Source organism: Ursus americanus, chromosome 5 (assembly GCF_024610735.1).
Source record: "Ursus americanus isolate L20-20 chromosome 5, mUrsAme1.1.p, whole genome shotgun sequence".
NCBI classification, from domain to species: Eukaryota; Metazoa; Chordata; class Mammalia; order Carnivora; family Ursidae; genus Ursus; species Ursus americanus.
Window position 1 is genome coordinate 60,570,810 of NC_142131.1, and position 21,731 is coordinate 60,592,540.

The 21,731-nt window shown below is 35.5% G+C and overlaps 1 protein-coding gene across 2 annotated transcripts in view; it reads left to right on the forward strand.

Moving 5' to 3' along the window:
* Positions 1 to 21,731, forward strand: part of FNIP1 (folliculin interacting protein 1) — a 150,579-nt gene that overhangs the window by 62,943 nt on the left and 65,905 nt on the right. For both annotated transcript variants that reach the window (XM_045794778.2, XM_045794779.2), the window contains exons 2-3: positions 1,425 to 1,551; positions 21,067 to 21,201. In XM_045794778.2, coding sequence (XP_045650734.2) covers positions 1,425 to 1,551; positions 21,067 to 21,201 — 262 coding nt within the window. The remainder of the gene's footprint in view (positions 1 to 1,424; positions 1,552 to 21,066; positions 21,202 to 21,731) is intronic.

Consider the following 21,731-nt stretch of genomic DNA (forward strand, 5'->3'; position numbering starts at 1 on the left):
TTAAGATGCACTGATGAAGTTAGGGTTAAGGTTTTCTTAAGGAGATGAAGGAACCCAATCAAGAGTTGTAACTGATGGATTGTGAGGAATTGATCATTTAGCCGGACATAACTAGCAACAAAAAGCTCCTGGAATGGCCGTTCTCCTCTTTGTTAACACCTGTCCCGTCAGTTGTAGTGTGTTCAGCTCACTAGATTAGTAGCTCCACCATACGGTTCATTGTTTTCTCTTTCTCTCTCTTCCCTTATCTGACTCACTTCATTAATTTTTTAAATTATGATAAGAATGCATATGTAAAAGTACATAAAACAAATGCAGTGGCTTTTTTTTTGTATTCTAAAGTGAGTATTGAGGGTAAGCACTGTTCAGTCTAAAAATAGAACATAGTCAGTGCCCCAGTATACCCTTTGTGTTCCCTCCTGGTTATACCACCATCACTCCCAACCTTATCCCGAGAGGTAACCACTCTCCAGACTTTTGAAACCATCACTTCCTTTGTTTTCCTTATAGTTTTAAAAACTAAATATGTATCTCTGCCTAAAACTTTACCTGATTTAAACCTTTGTATAAATGGAAAAATACAGTAACTCTGGGTGCGTCTGTGTGTTGTGTGTGTGAGACTATGTCATTGTCTCATTTCTTTTGCTCAGGTTCAGTCTGTGTTTTTATCTCTAGTTGAAGTTCATTCACTGCATTTGTTGTGTCTGAATATATATATTTGTAGTCTGAATATACAATAATATGTTTATCCATTCTACTCTTGATGAACCATTGGTATTGTTTCCATAACAGTACTTCTATGAAGATTCTGATATAATGGAATGGAATGGAATTGCTGGTAAAACTTAAAAATCAGTTATATTAGAGTTTGTCTATTTATTATATAGATTTTAAAAAACTATTCTCTAAGAAGAGTGAGCCAGTTTTTACTCACACCGACTTTATATGAGAATTTCCACTGCATTTGGTCATTCTTCACTTTTCTTACTTTTTTTTTTTTATAAGTACTTAGTGGCTATTATTTAAACTGAAAACTTTCTGTTTTTACGTTTCTGTATAAAGAATCAAAATAAAACTGTCTAAAATATGGATTAATATTATGCCATCTGGGTTCATGCTGTGAAGCAATGCATATTTTCATTTTATTAAATAGAGTCACATATTTTTATTAGGTTAACCATTTTTAGATTCATATGGGTTAACTATATTGTATATACTTGCTACAACTTTTATTTTTACTTTTTAACCCACAATGTCATTGCTATATGAGTTTTTAGTCCTAAATGGTGGTATTTAATAAAAAGTACTTCTATATATTCTTTACCAATAACACAACTTAGAGTTTTATTGTATAGGTTTTATTTCTAGGAATTTATGTGGGATATTTTTTAGAGTAACTAATGGACCTTCATTTTTCTTTAAAGTTGGCCTTTGCCAGAGTTTGATCCAAGCCAGATTCGACTGATTGTATATCAAGACTGTGAAAGGCGAGGAAGAAATGTCTTGTTTGACTCCAGTGTTAAAAGAAAAAATGAGGACATATCAGTATCGGTGAGCATCATTATTGATTTGGTTGAAATTTAATGTCAGGTATTTTAATTCAAGAAAGAATGAGTAAAATTTCAATTATGGCACTTTTGTTTGTCAATACAAAACATATTTATCATGTTTACAAAATATAGAGCTTTGATTTTGAAAATTTTTGAATGAAAAACACTTGCTTTATTTGCTGTCATTCTAGCACCAGGGAGCATTTTAGTTTCATATTTATTTTCCTATATAATTATATTGTGAGATATGACTAGAGCTCCACAGATCCTTTTTGAGGATATGGCCTGAACTTCTCATCTTACAGTTATGGAAAGTGTGGCCTGGAGAGATGAAATTATTTGTCTGAAGGAGCAAAGCAAGTTAAATCTTTAGGCCTTACTCCCCCTGCTCTATAATGTAAAAAGAGCATCTATTTTGTTAATGTTCAGTGTCATGTTTTGAAATACATTATGACTAGTTTAACAGTAATACATGGACATTCACTTGGTTGTCCAAGGAAATGTTAACCTTAAAAATAGACACGCCAGTTATTTTACCAGCCAAAGATGGGTTTATTTGGGATAAAAAAAGAATTGCAATCTGAGACAAGCAAGCTATGGCAAAACCATAGACAAATCAGAAGAACAAAGGAGAGATGTACTTTTTTAAGGAGAAAAAGGGTAAGTTGGGTGGGCTGGTAGAAAGTTAAAGTCCATTGGGGTAAAGCGAGGAGTTTGAAGTGTCGTGGCTTCTCATTGGTGGAGCTGATGAAGGAGGGGTACGGGGTGGGGGAATGAAAAAGCTCTGTTCTTCAGCTGAAATAGTAGAGTAGTATCCACATGCAAGGTCAAGTCCTTGTAAGGTCAAGTCTATCTCTTCCTGTTGGGTCTGCAATTAGCTACGAGAGGTAGGGCATGAGAGCTACCCCTTCAGAACCTCTTGACTCCATTTTAATGAGGTTTCCCTTCACTAACTTTCACAAAAACCTAGGTGATTGTCATTATCTTTGCTGCTGCTACTGTTATTATATTTTCTGGCATAAAGACTCATTCCCCTATATCTATAATCTGGAAATCAAAGCTTGGAATAGTGTTTTCTCCCTTTCTCTAAATTAATAATTTTCACTAACATTTTGGTAAACAACTAAAAACAGAATACTTTGGGAAAGCTTTTCCTATCAATGGAATTGTCTGTTAAAGCAAACAAATATTTATTTTTTTGAGACTTTAGGAGTTTATATTTGAGGTTTTGTGTTCTTTTTTTTTTTTTTTTTTTTAAAGATTTATTTATTTATTTATTCGACAGATAGAGACAGCCAGCGAGAGAGGGAACACAAACAGGGGGAGTGGGAGAGGAAGAAGCAGGCTCACAGCGGAGGAGCCTGACGTGGGGCTCGATCCCAGAACGCCGGGATCACGCCCTGAGCCAAAGGCAGACGCTTAACTGCTGTGCCACCCAGGCGCCCCTGAGGTTTTGTGTTCTTAAACAATTTTGACACATTGGGCATAGTCTATTGTTTTATTTATAACTGCATCCACTACAGTGGTATATAATAGGAACTTGACTAATTTTTTAGTTAACTTGATTGCCAAGTTTTATAATGTCCCTTCTAATTACTAACACATTTCTCAGTTTTCTGGAGATGGTGCTTTGTTTAGATTTCTTAGCCATTCTTTAGGTACTTTTCTCAGTCATTTAGAAAAAAGCAGAATGTTCTTAAAGTGTTATTTATTTGTACAAATAACTAAGTATCTCCAAGTACAAGGCAATTGGAGATTTAGCCATCTCTGTCCTCTTGGTGCCTACAATAAGATACTCTTCTAGGGGAGTTAGACATTGAATAAAAAAGTACACCAATAAATAATGCCAAATTATGATTAAATGCGGTGAATGAAACACAGAATGCTTACGGGATTCCGTAGGAAGGAACCCAGTTTTCATCAGTTTGGATGTAGGGATATTAAGGAAGGTCTCATCGAGGAAGTGAAATTCAAGCTGAAATCTGAAGAAAAAAAAGGCGTGGAGTAGGGAATGAGTATTCCTGGTAGCAGGACCTGCAAATGCAATCTACAAAGTGACTTAGAAGCTTGCTGAATTGAAACAACTAGAAGAACACCAATCTGGCTGGATTGATAGTAAGTAGTATGTAAAGTAGCTAGAGATGAAATTGGAGAGAGAGAGAGCAGGAGTCAGACAATTTACAGTCTTATCGGTCTCTGGGTTAGAAGTTTAGATTATATCCTAAATACAGAAGAAAGCCACTGAAAGGATCTTGTTTACATTTCAAAAAATCAGTTCGGTTAGAGAGCGCAGAAATAAACCCATTCATATATGATCAGTTACTCTATGACAAAGGAGCCGAAAATACATAATGGAGAAAGGATAGTCTCTTCAACAAATGTTGGAAAAACTGGACAGTCACATACAAAAGAATGGAATTAGTTTGCTATCAAACACCATACACAAAAACTGACTCCAAATAGATTAAAGACTTGAATGTAAGATCTGAAAGGATAAAATTCCTAGAGGAAAACATGGGCAGTAACTATCGATGGGAGAAAATATTTACAAAGCATATATCCAATAAGGGGTTAATATCCAAAAAATATAAAGAACTCAGTAGCAGAGGCTCTTGGGTGGCTCAGTTGGTTAAGCATCTGCCTTCGGCTCAGGTCATGATCCCAGGGTCCTGGGATGGAGCCCCGTGTCAGGCTCCCTGCTCAGCGGGGAGTGTGCTTCTCCTTCTGCCCCTGCTCATGCTCCCTCTTGTTCACTCTTTTTCTCTCAAGTAAATAAATAAATAAATAAAATATTTTAAAAAAAGAACTCAATAGCAAAACAAAACAAAAACCCCAAAGAAGTGCAATTAAAAAATGGACAGAAGATTTGTATAGACAGTTTTCCAAAGAAGACATACAAGTGACCAATAGTACATGAAAAGGTGCTCAGGATCATTAATCATCAGGGAGATGCCAATCAAAACCACAGTGAGATATCACCTAACACGTGTCAGAATGGCTATTATTAAAAAGACAAGAAATAACAAGTGTTGTTGAGGGTGTAGAGAAAAAGGGACCCTTGTGCCCGGTTTATGGGAATGTAAATTGGTGCAGTCACTGTGGGAAACAGTATGGGGGATCTTCAGAAAATTAAAAATAGAACTACCATGCGATCTAGCAGTTCCACTTTTGGATATTTATGCAAAGAAAATGAAAACACTAACTCAAAATGATAAATCCACCCCCATGTTTATTGCAACATTATTTGCAATAGTCAAGACGTGAAAGCAACCAGTTTCCATCAGTGGATGAATGGATAATGTGGTGTGTATATACAGTGGAATATTCTTCAACCATAAAAAAAAGGAACTCTTGCCATTTGTGACAACATGGATAAACCTTGAGGGCATTTATACTAAGTGAAATAAGTTAGAGAAAGATACATACTTTATGATCTGACTTATATGTGGATTCCAAAAAAAATTAAAGTCATAGCTATGGATAATAGGTGGTTGCCAGAGGGAGAGTTGGGAGGTGAGCAAAATGGGTGAAAGGTGTCAAAAGATACAAACTCTCAGTTATAAAATAAGTCATGGGGATGTAATGTACAGAATGATGATTATAATTTAAAATGCTCTATTGTATATTTGAAAGTTGCTGAAAGAGTAAAAGTTCTCATCATGGGAAAAAGATTTGTAACTCTATAGTGATGGATGTTAACTAGATTTATTGTGGAGGTCATTTTGCAGTATATAAAAACATCAAATCATTATGTTGTACTCATGAAACTAATATAATGTTATATGTCAATTATATCTCAGTTTAAAAGATACAGGGAAAAGATCACTTTTGCTGCTATGTGAAGAATGGTGGATGTGGGGTATAAGGGAGAAGGAAGTGTTTGGTGAAGCCAGTGCTTCACTTTGAATAGCTGAGTGATGAGATAGCCGCAGAATCACGGAATTGTGGATGGTTAAGCAGACAGTTGAAATCTAAGGCTGCAAGTGTGATAAGCATACCTTCTTTGCATTTAGACTGCTGATAACTCAGCAGAACTACACTGAGGCTGAAGGTTGATATTGATTGATAAATATTGCTTTGATTTTTTTTTTTTTTTTTAGGAAATTTTGAGCTTTTTCTTTGGTTGATAGTGTTCCATTGAATTGCAGCATATCACCTTTCCTTTATAATTTATCTTGATTAATGCTTATTTATTGTGTGTTTTTTCAGCCTTCTTACTTTTTTTTAAAAAGATCTTATTTGAGAGAGAGAGAGTGTGTGTGTGTGTGAGAGAGAGTGAGTACGAGCAGGGGGGGACGGGCAGAGGGAGAAGGAGAAGCAGACTCTCCGCTGAGCAGGGAGCCTGATGTGGGGCTCAATTCCAGGACCCTGAGGTCATGAGCCAAAGGCAGACGCTTAACCCACTGAGCCACCCAGGTGCCCCTCAGCATTCTTACTTTTTATTTTAAACAGCCTTGTGAGTCTTGACTCATGCTGTTTCTTGAACCCTCCCTCCCCACCTTTTCTGGAATGATGCTTCATTAGTCACGTTAGTCTTCTCTCTTGCTGATGTTTTCTCCCCCCCCCCCCGTTAGCTTTTTTTTCTCTGTCTGTAGAACTTCACAAAGCCTCTTTACCCAACACCAACAACATGATTATCCTTTTACTTTCTCTTCATGTATGTGTTCTGTTGTCTTTTTCTGTCTCTGACTCTGTTCTCACTCTTCCTTCTCAGCCTCTGTTGTTGTCTGTCAGTCTTTCTGCTTCACTATGTCTCAGGCTATCTGTCTGTTCTGTCTCTTGGTCTTTCCTTAATGTCTCTTTTTGGTCTTCTCCGTGTCTCTTAGTCTTTCCTCTGTTTCTCCGTGTCTCAGCATTAATCTGTCTTCTGGCTCTAATCTCATACCACCCACTCATTCCTCAATCCTCTGAAATTCTTTTTCCTGTAAGCCTACTACTTTTTAAAAAAACTGTTCTCTAGACTCATTGGTAACTAGAAATCAAACAGTCTTGAATACCTTTAGTCTAACTATTTTTACTATGTCCTCTTCTTGTGTGCCACCTCCCTAGATGAAGATTTAATCTGCTTTCAAGGTTCATTTTATCAGAATTTTATGAATGCCTTTTGATTCTTCTATTCCTTTTCTCTTCTATCAGAATTCTCATAATCCTTTGTTCATAGTCTTTCATAGACTTCTATATCATAGCTGTTTTTTATGTGCTTTCATTATTAGATTGGAAAAAAAGACAAAGTAAAAAATTCATCTGTTATTCACTTTAGTTTTCTAAACTGCACATTGCCTCAACATGTGGTAAGTACTTAGGACATATTTTGATCAGTTTTAGTTATAGTTAAGACGTTTATTATCAAAATCCTGTAAATACTTCCATGAGGATTTCATATATTCCTTTTGAACATCATCAGTATACTCATTGTTTCCTCCAAATTGCAAGGTGTTTGAATCTGTAAGTGATTTTTAAAAATTTACTTTACTATTACAATACCCTTGGAAAATCAGATCATGTGGGCTCTATATAGGCAAAGAAAGACTGTGTGATGTAAGTGATTATTTTTTTTACTTTTTACACAATATTTTGAGTCTGTACATAATGATGAGATAGTTTAGACATTAGCAGTTTTCCGGATAAAGGTTAATCATTTCACCTTTGTCTTTGCAGAGCAATATTCTATTTTGATATGATAAATATTGAAGTCACTTCTTGTGTCCTTCCTCTTAATTTAAAACAATCTACCAGAGAAAATAAGGATTATAAATATTAATTTGTCTGTATATTTCACCAGAAATTTTATTGAGAAAAGTTTTGTCCTAAAGTTGAGAAAGTAATATCATAAATTGTAAATGGAGAACTAAGGTTTATAATAAGTCATACCAAATTTCTTCACTCTGTTCCCTTTACCAAAAAAAAAAAAAAAAAAATTAACATTTTCCAATTTGGAAACAGGTTTGAGTTTCTTAGGCAATTTAATAGCAGCCTGAATCTGAATTTTGGGATTATGTTTGAAAAAAAATTTTATTTGAAATTTCATTTGAAGCCACATCAGCATTAAGAAATGACAATTGTAAAAATACTTCATGAGGTTCCCTTTAAATAAGACACATGGCAGATAGTTTTCTTTGTAAAGATGATAGATTGTCAAAATTCACTTTATTGGGCATTTTTTAATCTGGAATGGGAGGGGGGAAGGTGGGTAGTATTTTCACCCTGGCATACTGATTCATAATCTGGGTTCGGTTGAACCAAAGAATTATCTACAAAGAGCATGACAGCACCTTATAAGGATAAAGAGGTCATTTCTGTATTGCCATGCAAAGAAAATACTGTGTATTTAGAGTATATTTAATAGGTTTGGGGAGGAAATGAGCTGTGTGTTTTACATTTTAAATTCTATGGTGAATTACATGAATTCTTTGATTTTGTGTCAGAAATTACTGGGTGCTATACGCAACTAATGAATCACTGAACACTACATCAAAAACTAATGTACTCCTATATATGTTGGCTAATTGAACTTAATAAAAAAAAGAAATTAAAGTACTTTGCATGCCTAAATACTGCCCTATAATGCTAAAATAAAATTACATTGATCACTGTATAGCTTTTCAGAACATGTATATTCTAGCTCTGCTATATTTAATGAAAAATGACTGTTGAACTGTAAAATCTCATTGGATTGAATACATTCAGTGATTTTAATAAAGTAACTTCCCTTGTTTGTAAAAATGTATTTTTATTTTTTTACATTCAATCCTCAGACCTTATTCATTTTTTAGCCGAAATGTAACAATTATTGAGATATTGTTTCTTTGAACAGTGGTGTAGCCAAATGCAGCCTGTGTGATTTGATCACATGATACTATCCTTATCCTGGACATTGTTTTTGTTTTCATGATAATGTAGTGCTATTTCATGGGTTCCTAGTGAAGTTATATGATCACTCTCATGCTTCAGCCTTCATTCATTACATATAAGTATAAAGATGTACATCAACAAATTCACACATAATTTTGGAAAGGTGAATACAAATTACAGTGTGTGAGTTTTGTACACTGTGAAGCATTGTACAAGTGCTAATAGTTTGGTCTTAATTATGATATCAAATTTGGAACATTGGATTTTAGGTAATTGGAGCTGTGTAAAAGTTAATATATAGGAATCAGTAAGCTCCATATATACTTACAGCTTTCAGTTAGACAATATGAAGACAGTTAAGACTCCATTTTAAAATAGCAATTTAAAAAAGTGCCTGTGCATAACCTTTAAAAAACCTTTGCCTTCAGAACTTTAAAAGTCTCCGAAAGTACATAAAATCTTTCTTTTTTTTCGAAAGCACATAAAATCTTACTTGAGCAAAGGGAAAGGCAAAATATATTCTTGGGTAATACTCCCTGTCCTCATGTTGTCCGTTCTCAGTTGCTTTGTAAAATAATGCAATCCCAATATTGTTATTATTTTGTTTTTGGTGAAGGGCATTATGTGGAACTTAGGTAGCGGAATCTGGAGTTCAGATGGAAAAAAGTGAACAATAACTGGTTGAAAAACTGAAAAAAGGACAGTGGGGGATGAGCTAGCCCAACCAGATTTGCAAAAATACTGTGACGTTTCAGTAGTTGAAACAGTGTGTTATTGGCACATAAAAAGAAAAAAGGAGTAAAATAAACAGTAAAATAAAGAATCAGAAAGAGATCTACATCCACACAGGAATTTATTGTATGATGAACATATAAAGACTAGTGAATGGTAGTGAATCATTAAACAGCTATTAAAGATAAATTTGGATTTATATCTCAAGTATATTAGACTATTAATGTAAAAAACTAAAGCTACATTACACAAGAAAACATGAATGAGTTTCTATATATTTGTGGAGAAGACCTTTCTAGCTATGATTTAAAATCCAGGAGCCATAAAGTAAAAGGCTCATTAATTCGACAGTCAAACCAAACATAAACCCAGCACAAAACCCCTAACAAACTCTTGTGGTAAACAAAACAAAGCAAAAACAAACAAACAAGGAAACAAAAACACCACCATAAGGAAAGTTTAAAATGATACCCTGGGATAATGCTTTTTACAGTGTATAAGCCACAAGTAGTAATCTTTCTGTATAAGGAGTTCTTAGAAGTCAAGATAGGAGAACTCCTTAGAAAATTGGGTGAAGGACAAGGGCAGAGGTTTACATACAGAAGGCCAGTTTTATTCTTTTGCCTATAGCGTCCATTTTTCCCAACACTATTTGTCTTTTTTCCATTGTATATTCTTGCATCCTTTGTTGAAGATTAAGTGACTATATTATTGTGGGTTTATTTCTGGCCTCTCTATTCTGTTCCCTCGATCTGTGTGCCTGTTTTTGTGCCAGTACCATACTGTTTTGCATACTACAGCTTTGGAGTGGATGTTAAAATCTGGGATTGTGATACCTTCAACTTTGTTTTTCTTTTTCAAGATGCTTTGGATATTTGGGGTCTTTGTGGTTCCATACAAATTTTAGGATTTTTTGTTCTAGTTCTGTGGAAAATGCTGTTGGTATTTTGATAGGTATTTTGATAGGGTTTGTGTTAAATCTGCAGATTGCTTTGGGTAGTATGGCTATTTTAACAGTATTTGTTCTTACAATCCATGAGCATGGAATATCTTTCCATTTGTTTGTGTCATCTTCAGTTTATTTAATTGTTGTGTTATGGTTTTCAGAGAACAGGTCTTTGGCCTCCTTGGCAAAGTTTATTCCTAGGTATTTTATTCTTTTTGGTGCAGTTGTAAATGGGATTATTTCTTAATTTCTCTTTTGGCTGCTTCATTATGAGCATATAGAAATGCAACTGATTTCTGTATATTGATTTGTATCCTGCAACTTTACTGAATTCACTTACTGGTTCTAGTAGTTTTTTTGGTGGAGTCTTTAGGGTTTTCTATATATAGTATCCTATCACCTTAGTTACTGAAAGTTTTATTTCTTCCTTTCCAATTTGGATGCCTTTCATTTCTTCTTGTTGTCTGATTGCTGTGGCTAGGACTTCCAGTGCTGTGTTGAATACAAATGGTGAGAATGGGCATCCTTGTCTTGTTCCTGATCTTAGGGAAAAAGTTCTCAGTTTTTCACCATTGAGTGTAATATTAATTGTGGGTTTTTCATATACGGCTTTTACTATGTTGGACTGTGTTTCCTTTAAACCTACTTTGTTGAGGGTTTTTATCATGAATTTTGATGTTATACTTAATCAGATGCTTTTTCTGCGTCTACTGAAATGGTCACATGGTTTTTATCCTATCTCTTGCTAATGTGATCTGTCATGTTGATTGATTTGTGAATATTGAGCCATCTTTGCAATCCAGGAATAAATCCCAGTTAATTGTGGTGGATGATCTTTTTAATGTATTGAATTTGGTTTGCTAGTATTGTATTGAGAATTTTTGCATCTATGTTCATCAGGGATAGTGGCCAGTATTTCTCTTTTTTAGTGGTGTCTTTATCTGGTTTTGGTATAAGGGTGATGCTGACCTCATAGAATGAATTTGGAAACTTTCCTTCCTCTTCAGTTTTTTGCAATAGTTTGAGAAGAATAGGTATTAACTCTTCTTTAAATATTTGGTGATATTCTTCTGTGAAGCCGTCTGGTCCTGGACTTTCGTCTTTTGGGGGATTTTTGATTACTGATTGAATTTTGTTGCTAGTATTGGTCTCTTCAAATTTTCTATTTCTTTCTCATTCAGTTTTGGGAGATTACATGTATATAGGGATTTTTTTCATTTCTTCTAGGTTGTCTAGTTTGTTGGTATATAATTTTTCATAATCTCTTATAATCGTTTATATTTGTCACGTTGGTTTGTTATTTCTCCTTTTTCCTTAATGATTTTGAGTTCTCTCTCTCTCTTCTTTAATGAGTCTGGCCAAGGTTTTTCAGTTTGTTGGTCTTTTCAAAGAAGCAGCTCTTGGTTTCAATGATGTGTTCTATTGTTTTTTAGTTTCTATTTTATTTTTTCTCTAATCTTTGTTATTTCCTTTCTTCTACTGGTTTTGGGTTTCGTTTGTTCTTCTTTTTCTAACTCCTTTAGGTGTGAGGTCAGGTTGTTTATTTGAGATTTTTTTTTTTTCTTCTTGAGGTAGCCTGTATTTTTTTTTTTTTTTAAAGATTTTATTTATTTATTTGACAGAGATAGAGACAGCCAGCGAGAGAGGGAACACAAGCAGGGGAAGTGGGAGAGGAAGAAGCAGGCTCATAGCAGAGGAGCCTGATGTGGGGCTTGATCCCATAACGCCGGGATCACGCCCTGAGCCGAAGGCAGACGCTTAACCGCTGTGCCACCCAGGCGCCCCTGAGGTAGCCTGTATTTTTATAAACTTCCCTCTCAGAACCTCTTCTGCTGCATCCCAAAGGTTTAGACCATTGTGTTTTCATTGTCATTTGTCTCCACGTATTTTTTCATTTCCTCTTTGATTTCTCAGTTGACCCATTCATTGTTTAGTAGCATGTTATTTAACCTTCATATATTTGTGTTTTTTCCAGATTTTTTCCTGTGGTTGGTTTCTAGTGTCATAGCATTGTGGTCAGAAAAGATGCATGATATGACTTTGATCTTTTTTAATTTGTTGATATCTATTTCGTGGCCTAATATACAATCTATTCTGGAGAATGTTCCATGTACACTTGAAAATAATGTGTATTTTGCTGTTTTAGGATGGAATGTTCTAAATATATCTGTTAAATCTCTCTGGTCCACTGTGTCATTCAAAGCCACTGTTTCCTTGCTGATTCCTGTCTGGTTGATCTGCCCATTGATGTAAGCGGGGTGTTAAAGTCCCCTACTATTACTGTATTACTATCCATTACTTTCTTTATGCCTGTTATTAGCTGCATTATGAACTTGGGTGGTCCCATATTGGATGCATAAATATTTGTAACTGTTACATCTTTTTGTTGGATTGTCCTCTATTATTATATAGTATCTTCCTTTTCTCTTGTTACAGTCTTTGTTTTAACATCTCTTTTGTCTGATGTAAGTATTGCTACACCAGGTTTCTTTACACTTTAATTTGTATGGGAAATGCTTTTCCATTCTATCAGTTTCACTCTGCATGACTTTAGGTCTGAAATGAGTCTCTTATGGGCAATAGGTGGGTCTTGCTTTTCTATCCATCTGTCACCCTATGTCCTTTGGTGTATTACTGCATTTGCATTCAAAGTAATTATTGATAAGTTTGTACATATTGCCATTTTGTTACTTCTTCTATGATTGTTTTTGTAGTTTTTCTCTGTTCCTTTCTTCTCTTGCTCTTTTCTCTCATGGTTTGCTGGCTTTCTTTAGTGATATATTTGGATTTCCTTTTTTAAAATTTTTTGCGTATCTTTTATTGGTATTTGATTTATGGTACCATTAGGTTTATTTATAACATCTTATGCCTATAACTATTAAGTTGATGGTAGCTTAAGCCATTCTTTTCTCCCCTTGCACCTTTTAGGTATATGGCATCATAGTTCATATCCTTTTATTTTGTGATTCCCCTGATTTTTACAGATATACTTATTTTTATTACTTTTGCATTTCTTACTTTTTTTTTTTACTCCTACTTATGGTCTTTTCTTTCCACTTAAAAAGTCCCCTTTAACATTTCTTATAGGGCTATTTTAAAGGTGATGAATTCCTTTAACTTTTGTTTGTCTGGAAAATGCTTCATCTCTCCTTCTATACAGAACGATGGCCTTGTGGATAGAGTATTCTTGGTTGCAGATTTTTTCCTTCAGCACTTCGAATATATCATTGCACTCCCTTCTGGCTTGCAGAGTTTCTGCTGAAAAATTGGTTGATGGGCTTATGTAGTTTCTCGTGTATGTAACTTTTCTTTTCTCTTGTTACTTTTAAAAAATTTCTCTTTGTCACTACTTTTTACCATTTTAATTGCTATTTGTCTTGGTGTGGGCCTTCTTGGGTTGATTTTGTTGGGGGCTCTCTCTGTGTCTCCTGGATCTGGATTTCTGTTTCCTTTCCAGATTTGGGAAGTTTTTAAGCTATTATTTCTTCAAATAAATTTTCTGCTTCATTTTCTCTTTCTTCTTCTTGGATCCCTATAACATAGATGTTATTATGCTTGATGGTGTTTCTGAGTTCCCTAAGTCTGTTTTCATTTTTAATTACTAATTTTTCTCTCTCCTTTTCAGCTTGCTTGCTTTCCATTACTCTGTCTTCCAGGTCACTGATCTGTTTGTCCACTTCCTTTAGTCTACTGTTCCATTTGGTGTATTTTTAATTTCAGTAATTGGTTTCTTCATTGGTGATTGGTTCTTTTTATGTTTTCAGTCTCTTTGTTGAGGGTGTTACTGAGGTCGGTCCTCTACTCTTTTCTCAAGTTCAGTGAGTATTTTTATGATCATTACTTCAAATTCTCTTTCGGGCATTTTACTTATCTCCGTTTTGTTTAGGTCTCTTGCTGTGATTTTTCCTCTCTTCCTTGCATATTTCTCTGTCTCTTCATTTTGTCTAACTCTCTGCATCTGTTTCTATGTATTAGGAAAGTCAGCTATGTCTCCTGCTCTTGAAAGCAGTGGCCTTATGAAGAAGAGGTTCTGTAGTGCCCTGTAGTGCAATTTCCCTTGTTCACCAGAACCTGGAGCTTCAGGGATGTCTCCTATATGTATTGCTTGCACCCCATTGCTGTGGCTGAGCCACATTTGCCTTTAGTCCATTTGTGTACCATGGCTCTCTTTGCCTGTTGTTGGCAGAGTTTGGTTCCTGTGTTGTTAGTGAGCCAGTGTGGGGCCTTGTTCTTGATGAGTCAGACCAGTCATTTTCCAGAGATGTGGTGGCATGAAACTGCAGGGTGCTTTGTCTGTGTTGTCCTCTGAAGCTTTTGTTGGTGGGTGGGGCCCACAGTCAGACCAGATATCTGCCCCCAGCTCACTGCTGGACCTCAGTTGAACTGGTGTGTGTGGTTGTCTTCCTCTCTCCTTCTGCAGGAGTCACTTTGAAGTGGTCCTGGCCCCTGCCAAGGCTGCTTGCATAGTGCCAGGTTTGTGTACCACTTTGAATGGGCTCTGGCCAAGGGTGTTATTGGAGGAGGCAGGTCTGCAGGAGAAAGCAGAGGCAGGTTTCTTGGTATTAACCAGGTTTGGGTAGATCTGCTGTGGGAGGGGGCCTGGAACCAGGCCTGGCTGGAGGGGGCATGTACTGAGGAGAACACAGGGGCGGAGTGCTCTGTTAGCAAGTTAGTTGGAGTTTATTGGCACTGGGCTGTTTCCCCCAGGTATCTGTGTGTCTAGGCTGGGGGGTGGAGTAGAGGCTGGAATGGTGCCTCCCAGCTCCTTTGTTCCTAGAGAAGTCTTCCAGGGATCCCTGCCCCTCCCTCACTTGCTCTGAGATTAGTAAACAACTCACCCCTCTGTCTACCCTATGTGCTTTTCAGATTGCTCCTTCTGTGCTGTATCTCCACGGGGCTGTTTGTGGTGCTCTCTCTTTAAGAGCAGGGTCTCAGTTTCCTCTGCCCTCTCTGCTCTCCCAAAGCTGAGCCTGCTGAATTTTAAAGTTCCGATGTTAAGTTCCACTGACTGTAACAACTTGTGAGATTAGGCCCCACTGGTTTTCAAAAGCCAAATGTTCTGGAGACTTATCTTTTGCATGTGGGCTCCCTGTGCTTGGGGCACCAGGCCTCAGGGTCCTTTTCTTATCCCTCTCCAAGCCTGCGGTGTCCCTCCCTCATGTGGATAGTCCAGTGGTCCTTTTAACTCCTGATTGCTTCTCTGCCTTTCCTACCTTCTTCGACATGGCCTCTTCTCTATATTTAGCTGTGGAGAGTCTGTTCTGCAAGCCTTCTGGTTGTTTTCTTGGTTATTGGCCCTGATGTGGGTGTTATCTTGTATTCATGGGATGGGATGAGGTTAGGTAGGATCTTCCTACTCTGCCATCTTCCCTGGAAATGTATCTGTTTTTGTTTTGACTCAGCAATGTCATTAACAGAAAAATGGTTAAATAAACTACAATGTACTTACATACTAGAGTACTATGCAGCTGTATATTAAAAAAAGAAAAGAATGAAGAGGATTTCTAAAGGTAAATGGTGAGACTCTCTAGGCTTTTAGTGAACCATAAAGCAAGGCAGAACTGAATTACCTACCTTTTCTCTAATAATGGAAGAAAAGTAATACTGTGTTGTAAAAAGAGTTTTTAGAAGGACAATAATAAACCATTTAAAAGGGATTTTACCTATTGGGAATGTGTGGGGTATGAAGCAGGGTCCTAGAAGAAGGGTCAGATCTTGATTTCTGTGTATATACTTCTTTATATTGTTTTTACTTTTGAATCATATGAATGGATTATTTATATACATTACTAAAAGTTAGAAAAAAAGTTGAAAATTCATGTGAAAAACTTTTGTAAACTGAAAAATACTATATAAGTGCTGGTTATTTATTTGAATTTCAGTTACAATATAGAATCTGGAACACGAAACGCGGTTAGTTATGTGTCCAGATTAAAATTTTTAATCTCCCATGTCTTCCTTCCTCCCATCCATTTCCCTTTTCTGAACAATTTGTCCTAAAACCATTAGGTAATAGGGCTGAACACTGATGTCAGTTGTTGGAGGCGTGGTGGCTCAGAGCAGAGTGTTAGAGCTCAAGTAAGTTGAGGAGGGCATCTCCATAAGGTGCTGCTTGATACAGGATTCGATGGTGGAGGATATCCATCTTGGCTGTCTGAGCCTGAGGAAAATGTCCATGCACTTGAGGGAGTGACAGGGGAAATGAAAAACTGGTTTCATATGAGGGAGTTGATTAAATAAATACATATGAAGGATAATGAGTGGCCTGTTTTTCTGAATGTTAGAAAAGGGAGTTATAAATAAGGAAAAGGAGAGACCGAGACTAACCCTGTATATTACCCTATATATTATATATATATATATATATATATATGTGTGTGTGTGTGTGTGTATATAAATGTGTATATATATATAAATGTATATATATATACACACACACACTCATATACATATATACATAAATACAATAAATGTAGATATAAACTTGTTTATGTGTGTGTTAAACACATTATGTGTGCTCTTTAGCTCTGTCTACTGAGAAAGCAGAGGAACAATGAGACTCCGACATATGGGCATACCTAGCATCTAGATCTTATTGTCTAGATTCCATTTTCCACTAAAAGGAACCAGGGCTTCTTAGAGAAATGACTGGTCCTTGGGCTGAAGCAGGGGAGGAAAAGGATAAGCCTGGAACTTGTAATGAAAGCTTAAGAATTGATGAGAATGTGTCAAAGGAACATAGAAGCCAGCTTGAAGGGGCTGTCACTGGCTAATTAGGGAAAACTCTAGCATAAAAACAAATAATGATAGTAGCAAATTACAACCCACTGAATGAAATAGGAAACCGTGAGTTTAAACTGATCTAAATAAATTGAAAGTGTGATGAGAAACAGTATTTTATGGCATATAAATATAAACAGCATATGACTTTCATAGTCTGCCCCCCCCAACCAAAATATTATTAACGACAGAGGAGAAAAGCATTTGTTTACAGTGGAGATGCCTGGTAGGCACCACCTTAATCACTTGATACTGATCATCAGTATTAAGAATATTATCATTAACAGGCATTGAGATCATATGCCACATGAAAAGCGGCTGTATTGTGGTTATGTAGAGAATGTCCTTGTTTGTAGGAAATACACATTCAGGTATTGATACTTTAGGAATTCAAAGTGTATCAGGTAGTCAACTTACTCCCATTTAGTTCAGAAAAAAAAATTCTTTGAACTAAACTTGCAACTTGTTTGTGATTATGTGAAAATGGAAAAAATAGTTAATAAAATTATAATCCATTTATTAAAAGCCAGGTTTTTTCAGTGGTGTTTCGAACTTATTTTTTGTGCATTAGTAGAGCGTATTGTTTTTGTGGGTTAAAAGTAAAGTATGGCATGATTCCTTTAGGAATGAAAGTAAGATAAGGAAAGGAAACTGAATCCTTTTTGCTGTACAGTTGTGTTTATAGATGGCCTATGTCTACCTGAGGGTTGCTGACTGTGCCCTGTCCCCTCACTAGACCATCTTCCACTGAAGTTGTTGCTGTTTGGATTCAGAAAAGCCATGACTTCAGAATGGGAGAGAGAAAAGGCACTGAACAGCTAGGGAGTTGGTAGGGAAGAAGGGTGTGTGTGTGTATGTTTGTAGTAAGAATTTTCATGTACACTTTTATGCACACATTTATGCTTCAGTCTTGAAACTGATGTATGTTTGTCCCTTTCCTTCCTATAGCAAATTGCTTCATGATTCAGAGATTGCATATGTAGAGTTCCCTCAGCCTGGAATATCTTTCTAGTCCTCCCACTCTTCTTTCACCTTAACTCCTTTCCTTTTTTTTTTTTTTTTTGTAGTCCCAGCTTTAATGTCACTTCCTTGATCTCCCTAGACTAGGTTAAGTCCTCTCTTGGACAGTTCACTTAAACATCATTGATCCTTAACCTCTTCATTTGTCATATGGGGATAATAATAATATTTCATAGAGTTGTTGTGAGGAGTAAAGGAGTGGCTTTATGTAAAATGGAATAGTACCTGAGCAGATAGTAAGTGCAATATGAGTTAGCTGTTGCTAACATGATCGGACATATTTAAAATATATATTTCATTATACATATTTGTTTAATTATTTGTTAAATGTCTCTCTCTTGTTAGTTTGTTAGTTCCATGAGGAAAAGGACTGTTTCATTCAACTCTGTTTCTTAGTTACTGGTACATGTAATACTCACATACTTTTGCTGCATTATAAAATGGTGGTTTGCAACAGAGGATAATTCAGGCCCACTGAGTGTGGGTTTTTTCCTCCAGTTTTACTGAAAAATAATTGACATATATCACTCCATAGGTTTAAGATGTACAGCCTGATGGTTTAATTTACATATACTGTGAAGTGATTACCACCATAGGTTCATCTAACATTTATCTTCTCATATAGATAGAATAAAAAGAAAAGAAAGGAAAAAAATCTATTTATGATAAAAATTATTAGAATTTATTCTCTTAACAACCTTCCTATAATATCATATAGCACTGTTATCTATAGTTATTCTCTTGTACATTATTACATCCCTAGTACTTATTTATCTTATTACTGGAAATTTGTTCCCTTAGACCACCTCCTCCAATTCCCCTCCCCCGACCCTCCACTTCTGGTAACCACAAGTCTGAACAATATTTGTTTCTCTCTGACATTTCACTTAACGTAACGATTTCAAGGTATATCCATGTTGTTGCAAATGGTAGGATTTCCTTGTTTTTTTTTATGGCTGATAAATATATGATAGATATTCAGTATATCTGTCTATCATATATATATGTCACAACTTCTTTATCCATTTATCCATTGATGGAAACTTAGGTTCTTTCCATGATTTGGCTATTGTAAATAACGCTGCCATGAACATGGGGGTGCAGATACATTTTTGAATTAGTGTTTTCATTTCCTCTGGATATGTATTCCCAAAAATGGAATTGCTGGATCATAGTTCAAGTTTTAATTTTTGGAGGATCCTCCATGCTGTTTTGCATAGTGGCTGTAACAATTTACAGTAGTGCACAAAGCTTCCCTTTTCGCCACATCCATGGCAGTATTTGTTGTCTCTTGATTTATTGGTGATGACCATTCTAAAAGGCATGAAGTGATACCTCACTATGGTTTTAGTTTACATTTCCCTAGTCACTAGTGATGTTGAGTATCTTTCATGTAAAGCCAGCTAGTTTTGCTTTTAAGTATATTATAGACCTACTAGTTCTTGTAACCTTGGTGAAGTTACTTAACCTCTCCGGGCTTCAGGTTTCTTATTAGTTCAATTGGGTTAAAATACCTACCATCCTGAGTATTACAGAAAATATTCATCATTTTGATGGTGATCACTAAGTAGAAATTTAAGATGTGGCCAAGAGTATCAGTACTAAAATTATCAGTATTTTTAGTAAGTCTCTTAATGAAATAATATAAATGGAAATATCTAGTAAAGTTTCTGACTCCAAATTAGGCAGTTATTTCAGTAGGCATTCAGTTTTTCTTATTTTAACTTTTTTCTGTAGTATTTATAATTAAAAACCAGTAAGCATATGCTAGTTCTAGATGCATATGTAAGTACATAATGAGATACACACACACATACCCCTTAAGGGTCACAAGTACTCTACCCATTAGGTGGGGTTTTTCTCTCCATTAAGTTGATAAGCTTAGAGAGGTCAAGTAACTTGCCAGGGAGCCAGGATTTAAAATCATGTCTATTTTGTTTTAAAGCCCTTGTTCTTTTTAGTTTATCATGTCTCTTTACATTTTTGATTAGAGATGATTTTGGAATTATCATGTGTTCTCTTTTACAATGCCTTTGGTGATGGTGGCAGCTTGTAAAATAATTGGTCTTTTAAAAATTGTGATTTCAGTCAGATTACTTCTTCTGAAAACCTACCAGAGGTCTTTTACATGGAAGAGTTTCATACTGGTAACTGTGATAAATCACCAGAATACTTTTAGGAGTATCAAAGTCCTTGGTGGATTGCAACTTCGGTAGTTGTGAGCAGTGAAAGCTCTAGAACTTGCTGGGGAAGTAGGAGGAAAGCAAGAGCACAGAGAAAAAGAAATAGAAATACATGATTCTTTCATACTACACTACTGTACAGCCTTTTGGTCCTAAACTCAGCTGTTATTAAAAAGTTAACTGTTCAATACATGAATACATGCTCATTTCAAAATAACAACATATGTTCATGTATGTAGAGATATACACATTTAATAAATATAAAAGCTTCATTTGTATTTCTCCTCCCATCCCTACATCTCTCCATAGAAGTTTTTTTTTTCATAAAAATGTTACTTAGTGTTACTTAATTTTTTTTTTCATAAAAATGTTACTTAATGCTAACCTGTACTATGTGTATAGTTATATTTAAGTGAATTAATATTTTAAAGTTTCTCAGTTTTAATTTCTTATATGGGTGAATATTGATAGATATAACTCACACAAACAAAAGGGCTAAAAGGGGGGGGGTGGGGGAATGGGATAGGCCGGTGATGGGTAGTAAGGAGGGCACATATTGCATGGTGCACTGGGTGTTATACACAACTAATGAATCATCGAGCCTTACATCGAAAACCGGGGATGTACTGTATGGTGACTAACATAATATAATAAAAAATCATTATTAAAAAAAAAAGAGCTAAAAGGGGGTTTGTGAGCAAATAATTTGAAAACTGCTGTAATATATTACATCACTAGTAATGAACATTGTAGTAGACCATAATAATATAGAAAAACTCCATGATTTGATAATCTTGGTGAGAAAAGCATAATACAAACTCCATAAGAATAGAAAACAGTACTGGAGAAAATGCAGTTTAAGATGCAAATCATTATACCAAGGTTATATTATTTTGAATTATTTCATACTTGGTTTTTTCAAAGGTTTTTTTATACTATAATTAAACTTGTATATGATGAAGAGTCTTTTATAATATGTATGGGCATAATATCTCTATTTCAGAAACTCTGTAGTGACGCTCAAGTAAAAGTCTTTGGGAAATGCTGCCAACTGAAACCTGGAGGAGACAGTTCTTCCTCACTGGATAGTTCCGTGACTTCATCTTCTGATGTAAAAGACCAGTGTCCTAAGTACCAAGTAAGATCATTGATGTCATTTATGTATTCATTCATTCATTCACAAGTACTTTTGAGTACCTACAATGTGCTATGCACCATCCTAGGGACTAGGGATATAACATGAACTAGTCCTTACCCTTCTGGGGAGGCAGGTAACTAAATAAGTAAGTTTATGCATTTTGATAAATCTTAGGAGAAGGTCAGAAAACTGTGGGCGTAGGTAGCAAAGGGTAATTTCTCCCTTTTATTTCCCAATTCAGATTTTTTTGGCTACCGGAATAATTTATTTTAGATACTTTTAAGTTATTGAAATATGAATATAAATATAAACTAATAATACAAGTTGGCTGTAGTATGAAATTAAAGTATGATTGGAAGTATACACATGCAGAAATGGACATTTATATTTTTCAGAAGTAATCTGACTCTTTTAAAATATACAGTTAAACAAATTAGTACCTAATGGGAATTTCTGTATAAACTTGTTACATTTTACATAAGAGTAAGTGTTTGGTTTCATACCAAGTAAATGTCATCTATGTGAATTTA